This window comes from Botrytis porri, assembly GCF_014898465.1.
Source record: "Botrytis porri strain MUCL 3234 chromosome Unknown BPOR_018, whole genome shotgun sequence".
In the NCBI taxonomy this organism is placed as follows: Eukaryota; Fungi; Ascomycota; class Leotiomycetes; order Helotiales; family Sclerotiniaceae; genus Botrytis; species Botrytis porri.
Window position 1 is genome coordinate 23,102 of NW_024066092.1, and position 19,925 is coordinate 43,026.

The following is a 19,925-nucleotide window of genomic DNA, read 5'->3' on the forward strand; positions in this document are numbered from 1 at the left end:
GATGGGCTTACGCCATTAGGCAAAGTAAGAAGCTGAAATCAGTCAAGATATTAGAGTTGAAATACACGACTGCCCTAGGTATCTTGGTTTCAATTTAGAATTCATCTCTTATCTGTAATATCTCCATCTCCATCTCCATCCCCATCTTCATCTTTTGATATTCTCGGATTTCACACAAAGCAGATTATGGCTGCAGATGACGTCTGGTTGAAGGTGTACCTAGGTATTCGGTAGTACTTCGGTAAGCCGAATTTGGTCCTGCTCTGTACAAGATCGGAATTTGACGAGTTCGTGATGTGATAATACCAATCTAGTATTCTCATCTTGTCACAGCAGATTGAATCATGAGAAATTGGTCAAGTTAAAAATGTTGAATTTAAGTATTCAAGAGAAACTATGGCTCCAAAATCGCGAGAGCGGGGAGAATATTAATACTAAATGCAGCCTCTTGCTCCCATTTTCTAACCTTCCAGCATTTGACGCTTCTATAACGGTATCTCATCAAAAGGTATCAAGCTGAACGCCCCCAAAATTCCCAATGTAACAAGTCTATTTCAAACCCCTCGTGCGCCAAAAGATGTCTGGATCTCGCATTCCATTCCAATGGTCTATTCCATTAATTTATCCAATCTTCCTTCTTTTAATGCACCCTATCTCTATGCTGTAACAAGTGCAATCTCCTCCTTTCATCTGCTTCCCCTGAATGTGCATGTGATGTTGGATGCAACGGTGTGAATCCCATACTAGAGAATGGGTTTCTTCTCAAAAATCCCGGTCCATGGTGATGTCTATGCGTATCCGCGTGCGAATGAGAATTTGAGTGTGAGTGTGAGTGTGAATGAGAATGGCCCCCGTCCAATGGCTGCTCATGCGGTGTGTTTGAGCCAGAACTTGCATGTAATGTCGGGCTTGGTGGTGCTGAGATGGCAGATTCGTAATTAGGCAATGCTTCGGTATAACTCATTCCTCTCACAGGGGTTTTGAGAGCCGTAGTATAGGAAGGAACTTTGGTCAAATCTCCCATTTCATTGTAATCCAAGTGTTCAGGAGTATGATGCCCGCTGCTCATCGTGGTACTGGTGGCATCTGGATGATGATCGTCGTTAAAACTTCCTCGTCTACTGAGAGGATTACTTCTGGCAGTTGCTGAAGAAGCAGAATGGCCATGATGTGAATCAAAATAACTTCCTTGGTGATCATCGTTATGGTGAGGAGTAGTTCCTCCTGATCCAGATCCTCCATATCGCCTCAAAAAGCTATTCCTGCCAGAATTTAAATTGGTATTTAAATTTTGAAGCCTGGATGACAATGCTGCAGGGGGAACGGCGCCGGCCGGATGATGAGATTCTGGGGAGGTGGAAAGATTCTCCGATGAACCTGCTCGAGACTGGGCATAAAATGGAGTGTTCATTCCAGATTGCGGCATAGGGGTCATTAGTCCAGATTGATCCATGTCGGCGTAAAGTTGATCTAATACGTGCTCTCCATAAAGAGGTGGTGCATGTGCTGAGACTGCAGTTGATTGGGTATTAGTTGTTGGTGTCTGATCCACTAAAGCACCTTCGGCAGTTAATGGCATGTTGGGCGAAATGAAGATTGTGACTGGTAGCGTTGCGCGGAGCTATATTTGATCAGTATTTTCTGCATGAATAAAGACAAGGGAGTCATACTTCTGAAATATGCCCATCTGGGTTGTGTAATGCAATGTTGAATTTGACCTTGTGGCGAATTTTGATACCATGCACGTCTACATCTTGTATGCATCTGCTCAACCTTTTTGGCAAAGGCATGAATTCGGTCATTTTGAAACCATCTTGTCCACTGTCGTCAAGCATATCTTGATAATGCTCTTCTTCATTCAGTTCAAAGGTCCAAGCATCCACATCTCTAGAGTTTTTCCAATATCTATCCGAAGTCGTAGATGTTCCCGGGAGAACAAATTCTTGTACTTCGATCAAATGACACTTTATCTTGCCGATTTTTAAGCCTTTCAACAAAGAGGTGAATCGCATCTCGATGGTGATCGCAGTACCAAATACTATAGCCTTTTGTGGTATAACCAGTTGATATTCGATTTTGTTTGGCCAAACATTCTCGACTGTCATGGCGTGAGCCAATTCCAGTGCTGAAGGGTCCAAAGTTCGAACGATTCGCACTGGTTTCCAAGCATGTAAATCGTATGCCAATTTTCCTCGAGCGACTGTTGCCTTCAATTTGTAAATAATGTGGCTGTCATTCAAACCCTCCACACTTTCTGACATGGACCCTGGAATGACGAGTTCGAATGGCCATTCATAATTTCCTGTTGGTAGAAGTAATCCCTTTGAGGAAGAACCAGGCCCTGCTCCGCCAACAAATGGAGCCCATCTATGACTGAAGATCTCAGTAGTTCTATCGACTCGATTATTCGAAATACCGGTAGGTGTGACTCGCTGATCATTCCACCTGCATGTGGTAGTTAGTTTCCCAATCCTTGCATATGTCGAAATGCTTTAGAAAAACTCACCCAACTTTCAATTGCCCAGTCATACGAAGATGTACATCTTCCACTTTTAAAGCAGCTGGCAGGCATAAAACTACTGATCCCTTGAGCAATTGACTCGAAGCTTCATTTTCACCTCCTCGAAGAACGATAATTTCCTCGTCAAGACTGCAAAATGTCAGTACATGATGGGGAAACAAAATCGTAGAATTATTATGACATACCGTATCTCAAAAAGTGTCGAAACACCTCTGCCAGTAACGCCTCCAAAGAAATTAGGCATAACTCCCTATCACCTCGTAGATTGGCCGTATGCTTATGTGAAAAATATTGATTCAAAAGTTGTTTTGCGTCGACGGGAAAGAGAATCCCTCGATCGTTTCGTGTGCTTGATATGTTGTTGCAAAGTTGTCAAGTAGTGAGCTCCGAATATTGAGAAATACTTATACTCCACTCGTATCGGCGACTTCCTTTCCAAAGCAGTTACCAAGGAAGTGTGCGAAAGTAGTAATGCTAGTTGCAAATCGCTCTTTCTTTTCTGCAGCCAATGTACTGCGCAGGTATATGTAAAGGACAATAACCATATGAGAGTAAAAAGGATTTAAAAAGAAATCACAAATTATGACCTCTTCCTTTAGTTATCTTTGCTCTAGTCCTTCTTTGTATTTTGTATATCAAAGATTTCGTCCTTACCCTATTGTTACTAGTATATTTGTCGCAATCTCTCTTTCTCTCTCCTTTCTTCGGTATTGAGGTACCCTTTTGCCTACTCTTTCTCTCCATCCCAATCCCAATCCCACTTCAATAATCCAATGACCAGTCAATAATGCAGTGGCTCAGGCGCAATTCAAGAAAATCCACACAGTCAAGCTGGGTAGGCGTGGGTACGAAGTAGATCAAAGTGGCGCTTCCGCACGTCACAAATCGGAAGGGGCTACGGTTTCTTGATATGAAGTGGATATCTTCTAGTGGGGGTCACCTTCTTCTTCTTAGGAGAAAACCTTGGGAGAAACTTTTGGGCTGATGTTCGAGAACTTTTTTTTTCTTCCCTTTTCTTTTCGTTGGTGTATCAAAAAGATTCCAAAGTGCCGATACGGTTGTATCCGTAAAAATTGGAGACTTCAATCAAACAGACACACGAATATAGATTTGGACTTTCTCACCTCACCAGTTGGGATCTAATGATGATGGTGAATGTCAAATGACGTTGAATTACACACTTCTTCGCCTTCGGAGGTTTCTACTGTCGCAGTCTCACACTGTTTGTTATATGATTGACTGATGGTGGTCGACTGGTTGAATATTCGATTATCAAATGATAACATGATAAGCCTAGCATAATTCCCAAGGCTGAACGAGGTTTCTTCCGGTCCTCGAATATGTACCGCGTATATCTCAAAGATGTAATATTGGAAGACTCGACATCGGGTACTGCAGGAAGGTGGATATGAATAGGAGTATCTACCTAGTATTACGGTAGTCAGTACCTGGTAAACAAGGCAAAGTCTAAACTCTAGAAGGTATCCCGTCAAGACAGCTGCAGCATATACTGCATTCATGAAAATCAGGTCGGGTAAGATCAACCTCATCCCGAAACGTGCTGAACCTCGATGTAACTTGACGCACCTACTAGCTCTATTGTGACACGTGAAAAGGGGGTGCTTCGAGCGAGGTGCGAAATTCGAATACTGGGTAGGTAATAGGTATGAGCATCTGACAAGAGACAGGAGATCCCCTAGATATGGCATGATCAACCCTCATGAGCGATATTTCAGAAATCGAATGACTTCCACATGATAACAACTTTTACGGCGTCACCAGAAACTGTCGGTTGTGAAGGACGGGTAGAGTTGAAAACAGGGTATGAACGCCATTCTGTTATTCGATAAAGATGAGATGAGTCGTAAAGAGCGGGTTCTGATTCAGGATGATTCAGATGCATACTTCGAATTCGACGCTACTGTATTGTTTCGACTCTAGTGGACCTCAGTTCCAACCCTGATCAACAAACTACGAACGTTTTTTCTAAAATAAAACAAAATTCTGAATAAGCTCGATAAGTTCCGGTATTGGACCTTTCTTTGACAGTGGACACGGACTGAAGCGTCTGCATCAAATCTTTCTCACATGTTTCGTTCCTTATCTCGCAAAAGTCAAACAACCGACACTGCATAGGGTATGGCCGCCGTCCTCTCATCGATATCATATTATCATTAGAGGGCTCCGCCACCGAGAATAGGCCGCTCATTCTAATCAGTACAGACCGACGCCGTATATACTCCGCAACTTCGCATGAAAAGATATTTATTACTCGAGTAGGATTTGCGCATTTCCTAGGTCGGTGCCGCTGCCACACTTACTACAGAGAAATGTAAATAACCGGTTAGGGCTATATGGATCCTACATATCAAACAGAACCCATTATGGATGGATCAACCTCCAATGTCGCTTGAAAAATGCCTCAATGGAAAAATACCCACAAATATCTGATATGGAACCTTGACCTGGACCTCGACCTCCTCGACTTCTCTCGAATCTCGATTCTTGATTCTTGATTCTTTTCAAATTCTTGCGATAAGGCACAATTTCTGCATGGGTCACAATCTGATCTTATTCCCGCCCCTTGAAAGGTTTACGAACTCGAGACGAATTAATCTAATTGCGTGACCAAAAAAAGGATGAGGCTCAAGGGTCACCATTTTTTCTCATGAGCCACTTTATTGTAATTTGTATCGGGCCTTAAAAAAAAACTAAGACTGAAGAATCCATATGAGATTAAGGATCTTGAATGATGATTGGTGCATATTCTCTCGCTCGAACTTTGCTGGTTGGTTTGTGAATTCATGGATCCGTACCTGGCATTAATGATGGCTGAGATTTCGAGATTTCCCGATGGATAATTATTGAATGAGAGGATCTGAGGACTAAAATACATTCTCGATGTGTTGGACTGTACGGAATAATTCCTTCCACTGATATGTACAGAGTAGACGTGAGATTACTCTGTATGTCTTCATATTTCGACTAGGGACAACGGCGACGGCGATACTTCTCAACGCATCTGCACCACTCCAGTCTCCAATATATCCACATGCTAAAACACGAACACATCAACACATCAACCCACCCGCACTCATAAATCTCAAAGAGCACCACTCGGTTCCCTTATAATCTTCACATGGAAGAGCTATTGATCCAAAATTTAGACGGTTTGGTTATACATATACACATTGACGCGTTCTTGCACAATACTAGCTTACATATGCTACATTACATATCTCCATTTGCACATCTGCACATCAGTTGCTATATAAAAACAAGTTGTCGCAAGGATACTCATAAAATCACATCACCACTTCACTTCACATCACATCATGTTGCACCCTTCTCGAATCTAGAATCCTATACCCAAAGATCTAGATTCAAATATTCAATGTGTTGTACAACCTATGATCTTATTATCCAAACCTGGATAATTAATCAAATCAAATCATTCTTCATATGATCCATCCATTATGATGGGTTCACGCAAAGGGAATGGAGTTTCACATGGGAAGCTACCTAGTAACTAACTACCTGCATCTGGATTCTTGTATACATCCAAACTTTTCTTGATTCTTCACACGAAACATCGAATGTCTCCCTCCATCGATATCCAAACTACATCCCGGTATACCACATCATATCATATCATCTCACTAACATGTGCTTCGAAATTCGAAATTCAAATCCACGATAGATAGCAAAAGCCACATCCTATCCCGACAAGCCAAGTTCCAGATAGGAAAATAGACAAATGTGAATATACTTTTAGAATGGTTTTGTTAGCTGTATTATGGATTTATTATCTACAAAGTTCCTCCAGACTCATGAGTCTCGAGATGATCCAATCATTTCGACATGTGCACATGACAACCCTCACACGTGCCTCAGATCATAAACTCGCTAGGTCAGTCGCTACACTTCCGCTTCATCGATACTTCCTTAGGAACATATCATTCACTTTTCGACAGCAACGTCATCCTTACTATTTATTAAAAAAATAATGTCCCTCCATTCACTAAGGAAAGCCCCACCGGTAAGAAAAATAATAGAGCTCCGGCCGGGTAGTCGTAGTGGGGTCCCTTCTTACACGCCAAACTTCCCGTCCGCGAAAACCAAAAAAATAAAAGGCTTTTGATGTAAAAAAATCAAACAAAAAGTTATTGAACATGAGATTCAGGGAATTCTATGTGGAAGGAACTCTCTGACGGGGAGTCGAACCCCGGTCTCCCGCGACTTGCAATGCAGATTGACAAGCGGAAATCATGACCGTTAGACCATCAAAGATGTTGTGTTATTGTTGTAGGATGGGTTGAGTTTGGGATATATATATTGTTTCAAAAAATGTGGCGGGATGACACAGGCTAGTACTTGGTGGGGAGAGTGCTGGTGGGGGCGAGGGTAGAGAGATGGTATATTTACCCTACTCTTGATATATATATATATCGAGTGGTTCAACAACGGTTTCAGATAGCTAATGTAATACCCATCTTGGTTGACTGTCCAGTCTCAATGACCAAAAGGCGTAAGCGATCCAGAGGCGGATTTAAAGACCAAGAGCCACAGACGCCGTGGTGCTACAGTTCTTCTGCGCGCAAATTTCACATTTCTTGCGATTAGAATACAATTTCCCGACCATGAATCTCATTTGGTACCTGAGGATTGTATTGTCCTCAAGAAACCAATCGAGAATTTATTCTTTTCATCTTGAAATGTTAGATCCAAGGCGTCACCAACATTATTGTGTGTATCCTCGAAATCCAAATCAATATCATCGTCTTCTAGATCTTCCATGCTAGCAATATCATGTATGAGAGAGTGAGATGGGTGGAGAAGAGTGTGTGATCGAATGGGATGGGACTAGTGCTTGGGGTGGAGTAGTGGGCGGCGGGTGGGATGAGGAGGGGGGTTATATACTTTCTATGTATCGAGCGGGAGTTGATCCCGGGAGAATCAAGTGCTACAGCGGGGAGGCGAACAGATATTTGGAGGCTAGGGTGTTGCGGCTTTGTCACAAGCAGTCTTTATCTTCTTGGCTTGTTCACATACTGAAGTTGGGACTGGCAAAGAAACTCAATTTGTTGAGCGGGCAGGCGAGCGTGCCTTGGCGGAGAGCTCACGAGATGCTAGGAATCACAAAGAGTTTCTCACGAAAGGTGAAAAGATGTGAACTCGTCAAACATCAACGTCAACCAAAAACTCATTACTTTGACTTAAATTCCTTGGAAACGGTCAAGGAGGGATGAAAAACTCAATTCTTCCACTGAAGATAAAAAAGTAAGTTGGTAGTACAATTGGTTGAATTATTGTCTTGCGAGGTTGATGTATTGTGTTAAAGACTTCAAGAAGATAGACATCAAAGGGATTGGTGCACTTAGATGTATGATCGCGGAACCATACCGAAAGAGCCATCAAAGACACAATGTCAGGCGCACACGAATCATATTCAACATTCATAGATTCCTCTAGTAATTCGTCTCAGGTGTGTCAACTCGGCCGTTTAAAATCGAGAGCTTGCAACCTCAGTGGGAAATGCACATCATGACGTCGATAGCCACCTCAAAGCCGCCAAATTATTATCTACCTATGCTGATCCTGCTGAGGTTTGAGAAAATGGATGTCTTTGGCGTGTGGATTCCGCCGCTGCGAGTTCGTATTTGCGCTACCTCCACAAGTATCCTCCCTCAAGCAAGAATCTTGACATTCACAAAATGCGACTCGTTCCCAATTACTTTCTTTTGTGCCAACAGATGGCGAATCCCAGGCTGACCACACCAAGTAAACTATATTTGAGCTGGGTTAGTAACGATTCGGGATTTTATAATGGATTGAAAAGTATGCATTATAACTTACTTATCAAGCACCAACGCTAGGAAACCTAGGGCGATCCATTTACCCCAACCCCTCCAACTATTCCTTCTTCTTCTCTCCTCTTGTCTTGCCGTCTCTGTTGCGTTATTGCTATGTCAGGATTCATTAGCTCAGATTGCTACAAGAAAGCGAAGAACCCTATAACATTTGAAACTTACAGAGTATTCTGCTCCCTCATGCTATTCGAGAGATGTTAGTATCTTACCAGTAGGTAATTTAGAAACGTACAGATCTTGTATTTCAGTGATTCTATTGTCGAAAACATCAGCATTTAATGATGTAAAGCTCTCCTCTTTAAACAGTTGGCGGAATTCGACCTACCGGGTCTCGAGAACTACGTCTCTGGATCCAAGGTCATCAATATTAGTATTGACTCGCTATTCACTTGCCGGACTCGGTCCAAAACACTAACCTGCGAATTGCTTCTATCATACTACAAAGGTCAGCAATGAATTCCCAGCAAGTCATACTTCTCAAGGGGGAAGGCACTGACAACGTCTCGATACGCTCCAGACTATATCTGAGTTAGTAACTTGGCCAGAAGCATAGGTGTTTACAGAAAAATGAACAGGAAAACATCAACAGAGGTGCCTACAAAGTTTCAATATCCAACGGACTGAATCATTAGTATTATCTCCCCAGAAAATAAAGGACTTGCAAGATACACCCACTTCTCATCAGATGTGCTGAATTACAAATCAGCAAAGAACACAGAGAATGGATGAAGTCACTTGCTCCTCGCCGTCACTACTATTTCACTTATTAGCTGTATCTGAATGTAACAAATGGTGAAACTCACTCAACTTCTGAGGCGATGTCTCTATCCGAAGCCGGTGGGCTTGCTATAAGGTTGTCAGTAAACATTGAGAGTACAGACAGTTATAAAGGTGAAGCTTTTCAAGAACTCAGAGAATTGCCTCTACATACATGTCATGTTGGCAAGTGAAGTGTGCAGAAGACTATGGAAATTAAAATTACGATTTGATCATACTTTCTGGGAGCTCATGATATATGGAGAATTTGACTGAATCATTGCTTTCTTCTCTACCATCAATGTGCAACCATAAAGCTTGAAAGCCAGGTAAGAAAGGTGGAAATACGATTGCCTCTGTCCTTTACGCCCTCTTCAAAGCCCAAGTAATCTTTCTATTCCTTGCAGAAGCTTTCTTTATTATTTTCATTGATTTCTATGTTTGCAGATGAGAAAAAAAGTCAAGATTGAAATGAATGTAAATGAGAAAGAGAGGAAAGGAATGATAAATAATGAAGGCGTGGTGAAGGAAATATGGGGGTAAATCGAAGACCAGAAGCTAATAAGATAGGATAGGTGTTACAATGGAAGTGAGTTGATAAAGTTAAAATCAGTAAAATAGGACAACATCAATGCATCTCATCTTTTTGATCAAGTCTTTGTAATAATACAATAGACAAACTTAGTGACTGAAAGCATATAATTCTACCACAGAAATGCAAGCACATAAGTGATCTTGAAAGATGAATAGCGAAGGGAGTAATTCCTCTTAGTACCACATCTATCCTCCTATCCACCACTGACATGCTTACCCTTCAGATTCGCTCACGCACCAACGATGCTAAATCCACCTCTTCAAACCCATTTGTTGCATGTCTGCTGCCGGTATTCAGCTTTGAGATACCCAAGTATCGCCTCACTCCCCAAGCTTCTTGAAAATCATCTTTATCCTTAGAACAAATATTGCCTACAACCTAACTCCCTTCAAGAACTCACCTCCTATCATCCATTCTCCAATCTCAGTCCCAAATCACAAATACCCTCCCATAAACCCCCCTGAACAATCGCTCTATCCCATCTAGCTCCACACCCGATTCTTCACACCCCATATACACGCCCTCACCCATACCCTTATCCACCTCACATTCACTCAATCTACACTTCACCCCCTTCTCGCTTGCATCCACCAATCACGCCCCGCTCACCTAACTTCCTCACTTTTTTGTTACACATCACCTTCAGGGCCTCAAGCCTATAAATCTCTGTTCACCCACTGGAACTGATTTGTACATGGCACATGCACCTGTGTATACAGACCGACAGAACACTACAAGAATTGACTGATGAATATCTTTTAATAAATCAAGTCATGTGTTCTAAGAATGCTTACAATCATTCCTTAGAATTCAAATGATCAAAATGTGAGTTCCGATATCAAACAATTGAAGATTGAATTTGTTAGAAATTTCGAAAGTTGGGAAGTGTCCCGTCAATCTATACTGGTGGTCGTTCCGATAACCTTATAGCCTACCCACTCGTACTTCACTCCATATAAATCTTGCTAGTGATGACCATTCAGTCAATGGATAAACGTAACAAATGTAAAGAGACAAGCACGTATGTATGCAAGTAGATATCACCACCAATGAATCTAATACTACACAAGTAGTAAAAAGTGAATCGTGTGGAAGTTTGATTGAATTACACAAACAATCATCGCTAGTTTCGCCTATTGGCAGATTCTCCTATCCTACACCAGAATGGATATTTGAATATGCTGTGCAAGGAATATGTACGCCCTCCATTCCTAATTAGGTCCATTGAATTCCATAAACATATTAACACCCAAAACCAGCCATTGTATGAGCAAAATATCCGCGCTCAATCCATTCAAACCCCCGTACTCCTAGTTCATATACCCATTATTCAATACTCATTTTCATCAATCCATCATTAGTGTCTACCATACCCTGAAACCCAATTCTCCTACCTCCCATCCCAGCTGTACCATTTCCTAATCCACTCTTTCCATTTCCAGGCTCCCCGTTACTATTTGGTCTTGAGCCCCAAGGAGCCATATCTCTTTGCATCGGACTTTGCATTACCGGGCTATTATGTACGCTCATACCAGGACTAACCGCCCGTCTCTTAAAACTTGTAGGATCGAGATCATCGTCCCGACGTCGTTTATGTGTGATTTTACGCATAGGTTCGGATGCTTGAGGAGTAGAGGAGCGAGAGGGAGAGGAATCAGAATTGCTTCGTTGGGGATGAAGAGGCGTGGAGAGTTGAGCTTCTAGTGATAAATCCTCACTCATGCCAGAAGTAGAACCGCGATGATTGAAATTAGGTGGAGGTGGTGTACGATTATTGTCATCACTAAAAGAATCCCAGAATTCTTTGCCTTTGGAATTGCGAATGACTTGTTGCTTGAAGCTACCAGATAGTTGAGAACTAGATGCATCGGCCATTATATCATCTTCGGGTATACCTTCTAGAGAATCCTGTGTTGGGCCAATAATCGGTGACGAGCGCGCATCTATTGTTGATATAGAGGGATGTCGGGAAGGTTCGAGATCCATATCACTTTCGCGGGTTTGGCGAACAACTTCTGCTTCTCTACGAACTTCTGTTTCGACTGGTGCACTCTCTTCAGCTAGAGCTGCTCGAATACGTGCGAACCCTTTTGTTTTAGGCTATTGAAAGTTAGTGGAGGTAAATTTACAAGGATTGTACAACATACTAGCATGTTTCCCCTCCGGGTCACTACTCTGCGAATGACCCCTCGTTGTCCATCTTTTCCGGGTGTGCTAGGCATACCATCTACATTCTCTAAAGTGGATTTCAATCCAGCATCATCACTTTCACTTCCTGATATATGTAATTGGTTTGCAGCCCAGCTTATACTTTCTCTCCTCGAACGAAAATTATCCACAGGTCTTGGTCTGCTGAAGTAATTGCTGTCGCGCATACTAGGAGGTGATTTGGAGGTTGGACTAGGCATTGGTCCACTTCTCGATCCTTTGCGACTCTTTCCACTTCTTAATCTTCCTGACTGAAAATTCATAAGACTATTGACTGCAGGGGATTGTCCAGACCAGGCGCTACCAGGGCTTGGGTTATAACTTCCGCCGAAAGGTGCTGTAAGTCTGCTAATTTGAGGTGTTGTAATAATAGAGTCGTCGATGTCGTCTGATTCCATCATGTCATCGTTGTCTGAACTACTTTCAGAATCATCGGAGGCCATCATGTTAACACTACCAAGCGAGTTGGACGCCATCACTCTTTCCGTATTGGGTGCGGGAGACCATAAAGAACTTTCCCCAGCGCTGGTAAAGTTTAATCCATTCTTTCTGTTCGGGATATTCATAGCTCTGCCAGTAATAGTAGGTGACGAATCGGGTGATGATTGCTCTGCGAGTGTAGAGTGATGAAGGTTTGTTGCAGCTCTTGAGAAATCTAGACCTCGAGATCGTCTAGGTAAAACACTCGTAGGTGACCCATATGTTTGTGATTGATCTAATTTTGGTGACAATGGTACTCGATTGATATATGCTGAAGACCCGACTGGCATAAACTCCTTTGGTGGCATCTGCAAAGAAAGACCTCGGGCAATGGCAGCAGGTCGCCTTGGTGTTGTCGGACTTTCGGAGATGGTACTATCATCTTTGGAAATAGGCTTTTCTGCTTCGCGAAATTTAGGAGACGGTGAAAGTACTGGTTGACCGCCATCTGATAATGACCGAGCTTTTGAAGGTGATCGTGATGTATTTCTAGTATTGACTTCTTCGCGTTTGTTGCTCACTTCAGACCCCGTTTCGGATTCAACGATATCCATACTTGACGACATATCCTCGATGGATCGATTTGGAAACATGGTAGAAAATTAATCGTTAAATATTACAAAGATTGAGAAAAGATCAAATCGAAGCTTCTAACTTATATCATCATCTAATTGTATGGGCGTATAGACTCAGTGGAGGAGTCGCTGTATATTGAGGTGGTAGGTAATAAAGATGTCCAATATAGGGATTATATCGAGTGAGTTGATGTCGTAAATGAATAAATTCAGTTCAAAGTTGCGGGATAAAAGGAGGGGTACCTAGTCATGAAAGGTATTGTAGAAATATGAAACTCATGTGGTACAAATTGCCGATGATACAGTTGAATGACAATCTGTCAGGTATCAGATTGGAGGCCTTCCCATTATCGTTCAAGGTATGGCACTATCATCAGATCGTCAAGGTGTAATAAGTAATAAGCAATTGTCTTGGTCGAACACACAATGAATCGTGAATTTGATACTGGTTACGAAGTAGTTGCTGGAGCTGAAGCCGGACTATCAAGCGATAATACGCTTGTCTGTTTACGGCCAAATCTACAAGCTATCATCACGTGCTGGATTTGTACACCACGTAATCTTACAAGGCTTGTCTAACATTCATCCTATCTACCTCAATACAATGGGTGGGCATTAATGATCTTTTGAACTTCAAACCCTCACATATTCAATCAATCTCAATCGAGCGATATCTGGGAGCTTATAAATTTTTCACTCCTATTGTTTCAGGTCGGAACTTCCTCTTCTCAAGTTCAGCAACGCCCAAATCATAAGCTAAAGACGTGGCACATTGATTGGAAATATGCTATATGTTCCTTGTTTAATTAAAATACATTGTCATTATTCATTATAGTTCTAGGGATGATCAAGACCCGACCCTCATCGACCTTCATAATATTCATACAGCAGAATCATTCTTTCTCCCATTGTCCCATACTTCACTGTCTATACTCATTCCCGAGGTACTGGCACTTCCACCAAGAGCACCATTCTTGGATAAATGTTGCATGATACCCTCTTCTCCTTTCTCATGTACATTATGGCCTTTGGCTATAACTCCAAAGCTATCGCGTTGAATCATCTCATACAATGCTGTCCCAAAAAGCATGGCAGGTATACTCGTGAGAATGGGTATCAATGAATAAAGCGAGAAAGCATCGCCTCCAAAAAATATGGCTGCAACGATGCGAGCGCCCAAGTCACGAGATGAATTGAGCTCTATCGTTACATCCGCAAAACCCCAGATCATTGTTGCTAAGAGAGGTTAGCAAGTGTACAACACTCAAGACTATCAAATCCGAAGAAAACAATTGTGGATTAATTGCTTACCATAACCTAGTCCAATAACCCAAGGTACCGCAGAAGCAGACACAAATGGATTCATAGGGTCAAGGCAAGCCCAAATCACAATTCCCTGGAACGTGTTAACATATACTTCAATGTTTGGTAAAGTCTTTGCCACATACCACGAAGACGTCGGCGAAAAACTCAATGAAGAACAAATATCCATATGATTGTGATGCTCCAGGAAAAGAGCAAAGAATGCTTCCTGGTCCGCCTGGTGAATTGAGACTCAAGCCTTTAGCACGATACTCCGCAGCAAGTTCCATCAGCTGTGGATAGTATTGTCCAACTAAAAGCATGGCTGCCATAAAAGAACCGAAGACTTGAGCGAAGATATATTGAGGAACCTTTTTCCAAGGGAACTGAGATGCATTAGCAACTGTTGATATGCAACTAGAGATGACGAAAACGTACACCTAGCCAAACGGCACAAGATATCGTTACTGCTGCATTGAAATGTCCTCCTGAAGTACTTCCACAAGTTCTGTTGCGTATCAGCGATTGAAACGATATGGTTGATCGTATCCTGGTGGCATATTTCAACATACATGATAGCGAAAGCAATACCAATGGCAAACGCCCAACCAATTTGGAAGACTGATCCTAGCCCCGGGTCTCCAGGATTCAGAAAGAATGATGCGCATGATGCAATTCCCGGATAACTATGGATGGCTGTTAGTTGATGTTGCATCTAGCCGTCTCTTCAACCTTACACGAAGAAGAATACTCCCATAGCCTCCGCAGCCATTTCTCTCATCCACCTCGGCCTTGCGTTTTCGAAGTCTAGTTTGCGTTGCGATACAGGCTTAGGTGCCACGACATGTCTCTTTGCATGACGCTCTACTGCTTCTGTGTATCCAATTTCCAACTCCCCGGTACGAAGACGACCTGTTTCATTATGGGACATTGTGGAGCGAATGAAGAACAGCAATATGTTCAAACTGTAGTGGTGGAAGTGGCAACAGACCAGATTTATGAGATTCTGAAACAACCTGGGAAATGCTCTTAGTGCGGGGTACAGGTGTATTATGTACAGTGCGATGCCACTAAATCTGCGGGATGTTGTTCAATGATTGAATGAGGAAGGTTGTAGTTCATGTTTGTTCAAATAGGAGGGTTTATGTTTAAATATGGATTTGCCACCTGTAGGTTCCACGGGAAAGGAGCAGAAAAATATTTGACTCATCTCAATATAGCATGTACCAAGTTGCTGATTGTAGCTAGAAGGTCAGAAACGTTATGGTCGGGAAATCAATGAGATCTACAAATCCTACAGTCCAACATTGAAACTCACTCTCATTGGTTCAATTAACCTTTGGATTTTGTTGTACGGCCAATCAGATTAACTCCTCGATGAGTTCCTAAAGGAGTCCGGAGCAGTTCTAACTTTTTCGCTTATACGATGCTTACAATAGGAGCGGAGATATTTTCGTATCTTACACCGGGAGGACAACATAATATCTTGATATTGCCCTGGCTTCTGCACTGTTCTCAGGCTGCACTACGTCAAGTTCAAGCACATCTTCAAAAGCTCAAAGAATTGCTAGCTTGCTTCCGAATCTGGATGACCGTTTCATGTCCGGGTGGCTTATCTATGCGCCACAAACGCCACATCCACTTTCACGTTGATATCCATATCTCGTACTTCCTCAAACTTCAAAATCAATGGAGTTTATAACGATAGTTCCGAATTTGTGTGTAATGATACAATTCAGGCAACAAAATGAATGGCCGCTATTCCTGTTCTCCTTCTTCGTCGATACAAAGGTTTCTTCCTCCCTTTTAGATACACAATATGACCAATTCTTTCGAAGCTCCAACTGGATCTCATCCCCATTTTGTCGATATCCCATTTTCTAGTCTACAAAAGGCAAGAGAAAGAGAAACAACCTCGAAGCACCGGTCCTTTAGGATTGCAAACCACCTTAATCATTCTTCATTGCTGGAGTCTTATTTCGCTTTTCACGGGGTTGAACTGGTGATTCCTGGTTATTAATCGTCCTTGCTTCAGCTCGTCCATCTGAAGATCTAGTAGATCTTCTCCTCTGAGCACGTTTTGTTTTTACCATTTCCGAAGGAGAAAGCATGTCATCAGCATCTGAATCCTCGGTCTCTCTGCGTGGTGTTTTCTTATAGCGAGGCTTACCATCTTTCAGATTATCAGTCGTTGTATAGCAAAGAAGATATTGATGCAGAAGGGTGGAAGACATACCTTTGTCGTGGCTTTGAATGTTATTCGAGGACGGAGCTCTCTGATTTGAAGTCTGCGATTTGTCGTTTTTCTTGAGAGGGGTCGACGGAGCTTGTGGTTCAGGTATTGTTAGATCTTTTGGCTTTTTTTCTACCGACTTATGCTCCCTGCGCTGGTGGTAACGTCTTTCTTCGAGGCTTGCAAAATTTTCCTCGCACTCTGGACATTCGAGTGAGCAGACATCTAGCAATTAATATCAGCAACATACTGGTTAGGTTCATGGAGCGTGAAACTCACTTCGTCTAACATGGCGCTGTAGACTCTCTTTACTCGAGAACGCGGTACCGCAAAGATCACATTTTGGCTTAGAGTTAACGATTTCACCTTTGGGAGTTTTCTGTCTGGAGTTATCGTGGTATACTTGTGCCGGTCTATCCTTTGACGCAACCAGCGAAACTGCTCGCGGCGCTTTGATGGGTTGATTTTCCGTACGATTCTCATTCCCTTGACGATTCGGGCTGGCATCTTTAGCTTCAGCAGTTACAACCTTTTTGTGGCATTGATTGTTTTTCTGGCTCACTAAGGTGCCCGGTTCAGGGTGTGCCCGTCTCGGCTCGATAGGCAGTTCCTCAGGTCTGGGCGCACGATATTCGCTATGCTCGGCCTTTTGGTGACTTTGTAGAGCAGCGACTCGGGCAAATCTTCTACCGCACTCTGGGCACTCTGTGCATTTTCCTATTTGAAGTTACCACAAAGCTTGTAACAAAAGATCAAACTCGACTCACTGTTCTTTTCGTGCCTACGAAGTAGAGCTATCGCCTGAAACTCTTTGCCACATTCTTCGCATCGTGGAAGAGGTCGATTTTCACTATGGTCAGGTTCCGCATCATCTTCTGCTTCAGCGGATCTTTGTAGTTTCAAACTTTCAACATCATTTTCGGCAACCGGTGGTGTTGGAGAGGCTTCAGCTCCTACGATGACTTTTGATTGACCCGTACTTTTCTGTTTGAGAATCGGAGTTTCCGCGACCTCTGTAATACGACTGGAAACAACTTCAGGCGATCTTTTGGGAAACAGCAAATCCTTACTGTACTTTGCACTCGCCCTTGCTTCGGACAACCTGACGAAATTTTCCGTTTGCACTAACGTTCTCTGGTTGCTATTGCCAAAAATTACTGCGTCGTAGATGTGGAATGATGCATGCATCCAACTACTGCAATTATTAGGCCTGCTTGTTTTTTTCACATTTCTTTCATCCTCAACAAATGTTGTACCTGGCGGATAGATTTCAAATCCATACCGGGACTTTGTTACAACAGAATCGGCTTTCAAGCTTAATGCAGTCTGGAAAATATCTTGCAGATGTGCTCGCCTGTCTTTCCAACATTCTGATTTCTCCCCCCAAGTGTGGAACAATCCATCTTCTGAATTGTATGGTGTGCTTGCGAACAAGGGAGCGACTGCATTAGAGAACCTGGCCGCTAGATCTGTGGCTCTTTTAGGTATTGATTCCTCTTTGAGCCATTTTCCTTCGATGAGAGCGCGATGAGCTGCTATGTCCAAGCTAGAAAGCTTGCTTTCCCCGCCTATAAAGTTAATACTCTGCATTGTTATTAACGGCGGGACTCTCACCTAAACTGGAGATAATGTGCCTATAACTTGATAGAATGCGAGGGTTTGAAGGGGCGAAGTTTGGAAACCTTGACATGAAAACCCAATCTCTCAGCGCAGCCAACACAAGAGCTCTGATGCAGACTTGAGCACCGAATTTCTTTGTAATAATCTCGACTTCATTTCTCCCAATGGCGGTTTCGATGTCACTATTGAAAGCCGAAAGTATAAGGTTACGCAAATCGCTTGGCATTGAAAATATCTTGGGAAAAAGTTGCGGAGTATTGATGTGATGACAAGAGATGGAGGAGAGTTCGAATTGTATCTGATCTATTGCATCGTCGATCGTGTCGTGTCCTATATTCAGGCTTCCTGGTAAATCTAAATCGGCAAACTCAGAAAACTTGTGCATTTCTCTATTTTCTTTGGTCAATCGGTAGATTTCCTCAAGGTCTTCAAATTGTCGGGTTTCTAATGAAACATGGGCATCGCGTTCTAAAGCTCTTTGTTCTTCCTCTTGACGAACCCTTCGTGCCTCATTCAGGTGTTTTAATTGTGCCCTCAAATCTCTGATCGTTCCTTGGGCCTCGACTTCCATTATGCTGAGCTTCTCAGACTCTGCTTGCCAAAGCTCTTGCATTTGAACTATCTCTTGGTTATGTTTCTTCTCCAATGACCTCAGACGCTTTGGCCAGCTATCTCCATTTGCTGTTTGGCCTAGCAGATTATACTGGAGTGCTTGAGATCTGGCTCTTGTGAGCTCTCCGCCATTGCAAACTGCAGCTTCGGTTGAAGTGGTTGCCGGTTTTTGGGTTGGCAATCGGGAATTTACAACTCCGTTCATAATATCAGCTTCAACCGTCTTTGCAGATACTTTATCCTATGCACCAGATCAATCAACGTTATGTGCTAATGACAAGAAAAGTACATACCTTGCTCGAGCGAGGCTTTTTGAAAGGTGGGAGATCCTCGTCTGCTTTCTTGGCTTTCTTGCTACGCTTAAGTCCCCTCTCATTCTCCTCCATTGGAGGGAGGTCCCTCGAATTCTTCGTGGCTTTCTTCTGCTTTCTATGACCCTCCATTTTTGAAATAATGAGCAGCATTAATGAATCGCTGGAATTGCCGTCAACTTTCGTTCTAATGCTCTCGCGCATCTCGCCTGGAAGCTTGGTCATGTAAGCAGATCCTTTACTTATCATATCAGCGAGGGACATTATTTGATCCGAGTCCTCACTCTGATCACCAAATCTTTCCCATAGATCGCTTAGATGTTCCGTCACTGCATCGCGACTGGTGAAGCGGGAGTGCTCAATCATGTGGTCGAGTGTGTCTTCCTCGGCTCCTGCTTTATGCAGCTTGCAAAAGTCAATCCAAGCAAGTAGCTCAATATCATCCTCCTTGTTCCAGATCAAGGGCGTCATGTTTGGTATCGGATTCAATATTTTGAATCTTCGTGATAGGTGTTTGAGGTATATGCGGACAGATAAATCCAATATCGTGTAAATCCCAGCCACCAAGCGCATTCTCATTGTCAGTAAGTTTGCAATTCCAAATTTTGTGAATCTGATAGAATTTTGGATAGAAATAAATGCCAGTGTTTTCGTCATACCTGAAAGATGTGGCGTCCCTCCTGCGGCAACTCATTTTGCATCCGAGCGTCCATCCTATCAGATCACTTCTCCCGCCTAGTACTGTTTGTATGGATAGTATCTATCCGTTTGCTCGAAACGAAAAATTCAATCTAATGTTTAAGTTTGCTGTTCGAATCGCACCAATACCCCACAGTCATAAG

The 19,925-nt window shown here is 42.7% G+C and overlaps 4 protein-coding genes across 4 annotated transcripts; all 4 read right to left on the reverse strand.

The window, feature by feature from the left end:
• Window positions 1–341: 341 nt before the first annotated feature.
• EAF01_010764 (uncharacterized protein) lies at window positions 342–3,947 on the reverse strand. The gene is made up of 4 exons (XM_038919021.1): window positions 2,707–3,947; window positions 2,507–2,650; window positions 1,671–2,445; window positions 342–1,621 (listed from the first exon to the last, which is right to left on the reverse strand). Exons 1-4 carry the CDS (start codon window positions 2,763–2,765, stop codon window positions 641–643), a joined length of 1,959 nt encoding a protein of 652 aa, XP_038765304.1. The 5' UTR covers window positions 2,766–3,947; the 3' UTR covers window positions 342–640.
• Window positions 3,948–11,068: 7,121 nt separating this feature from the next.
• On the reverse strand, window positions 11,069–13,023 carry EAF01_010765 (uncharacterized protein; the record flags this gene model as incomplete). The annotated part of the gene is made up of 2 exons (XM_038919022.1): window positions 11,069–11,842; window positions 11,890–13,023. 2 exons carry the CDS (start codon window positions 13,021–13,023, stop codon window positions 11,069–11,071), a joined length of 1,908 nt encoding a protein of 635 aa, XP_038765305.1.
• Window positions 13,024–13,885: 862 nt separating this feature from the next.
• Window positions 13,886–15,238, reverse strand: EAF01_010766 (uncharacterized protein; the record flags this gene model as incomplete). Its single annotated transcript, XM_038919023.1, has 6 exons — window positions 13,886–14,241; window positions 14,317–14,401; window positions 14,454–14,693; window positions 14,746–14,815; window positions 14,880–14,993; window positions 15,045–15,238. 6 exons carry the CDS (start codon window positions 15,236–15,238, stop codon window positions 13,886–13,888), a joined length of 1,059 nt encoding a protein of 352 aa, XP_038765306.1.
• Window positions 15,239–16,256: 1,018 nt separating this feature from the next.
• On the reverse strand, window positions 16,257–19,554 carry EAF01_010767 (uncharacterized protein; the record flags this gene model as incomplete). The annotated part of the gene is made up of 6 exons (XM_038919024.1): window positions 16,257–16,480; window positions 16,544–16,765; window positions 16,820–17,257; window positions 17,308–18,108; window positions 18,155–19,013; window positions 19,066–19,554. 6 exons carry the CDS (start codon window positions 19,552–19,554, stop codon window positions 16,257–16,259), a joined length of 3,033 nt encoding a protein of 1,010 aa, XP_038765307.1.
• Window positions 19,555–19,925: the final 371 nt, after the last annotated feature.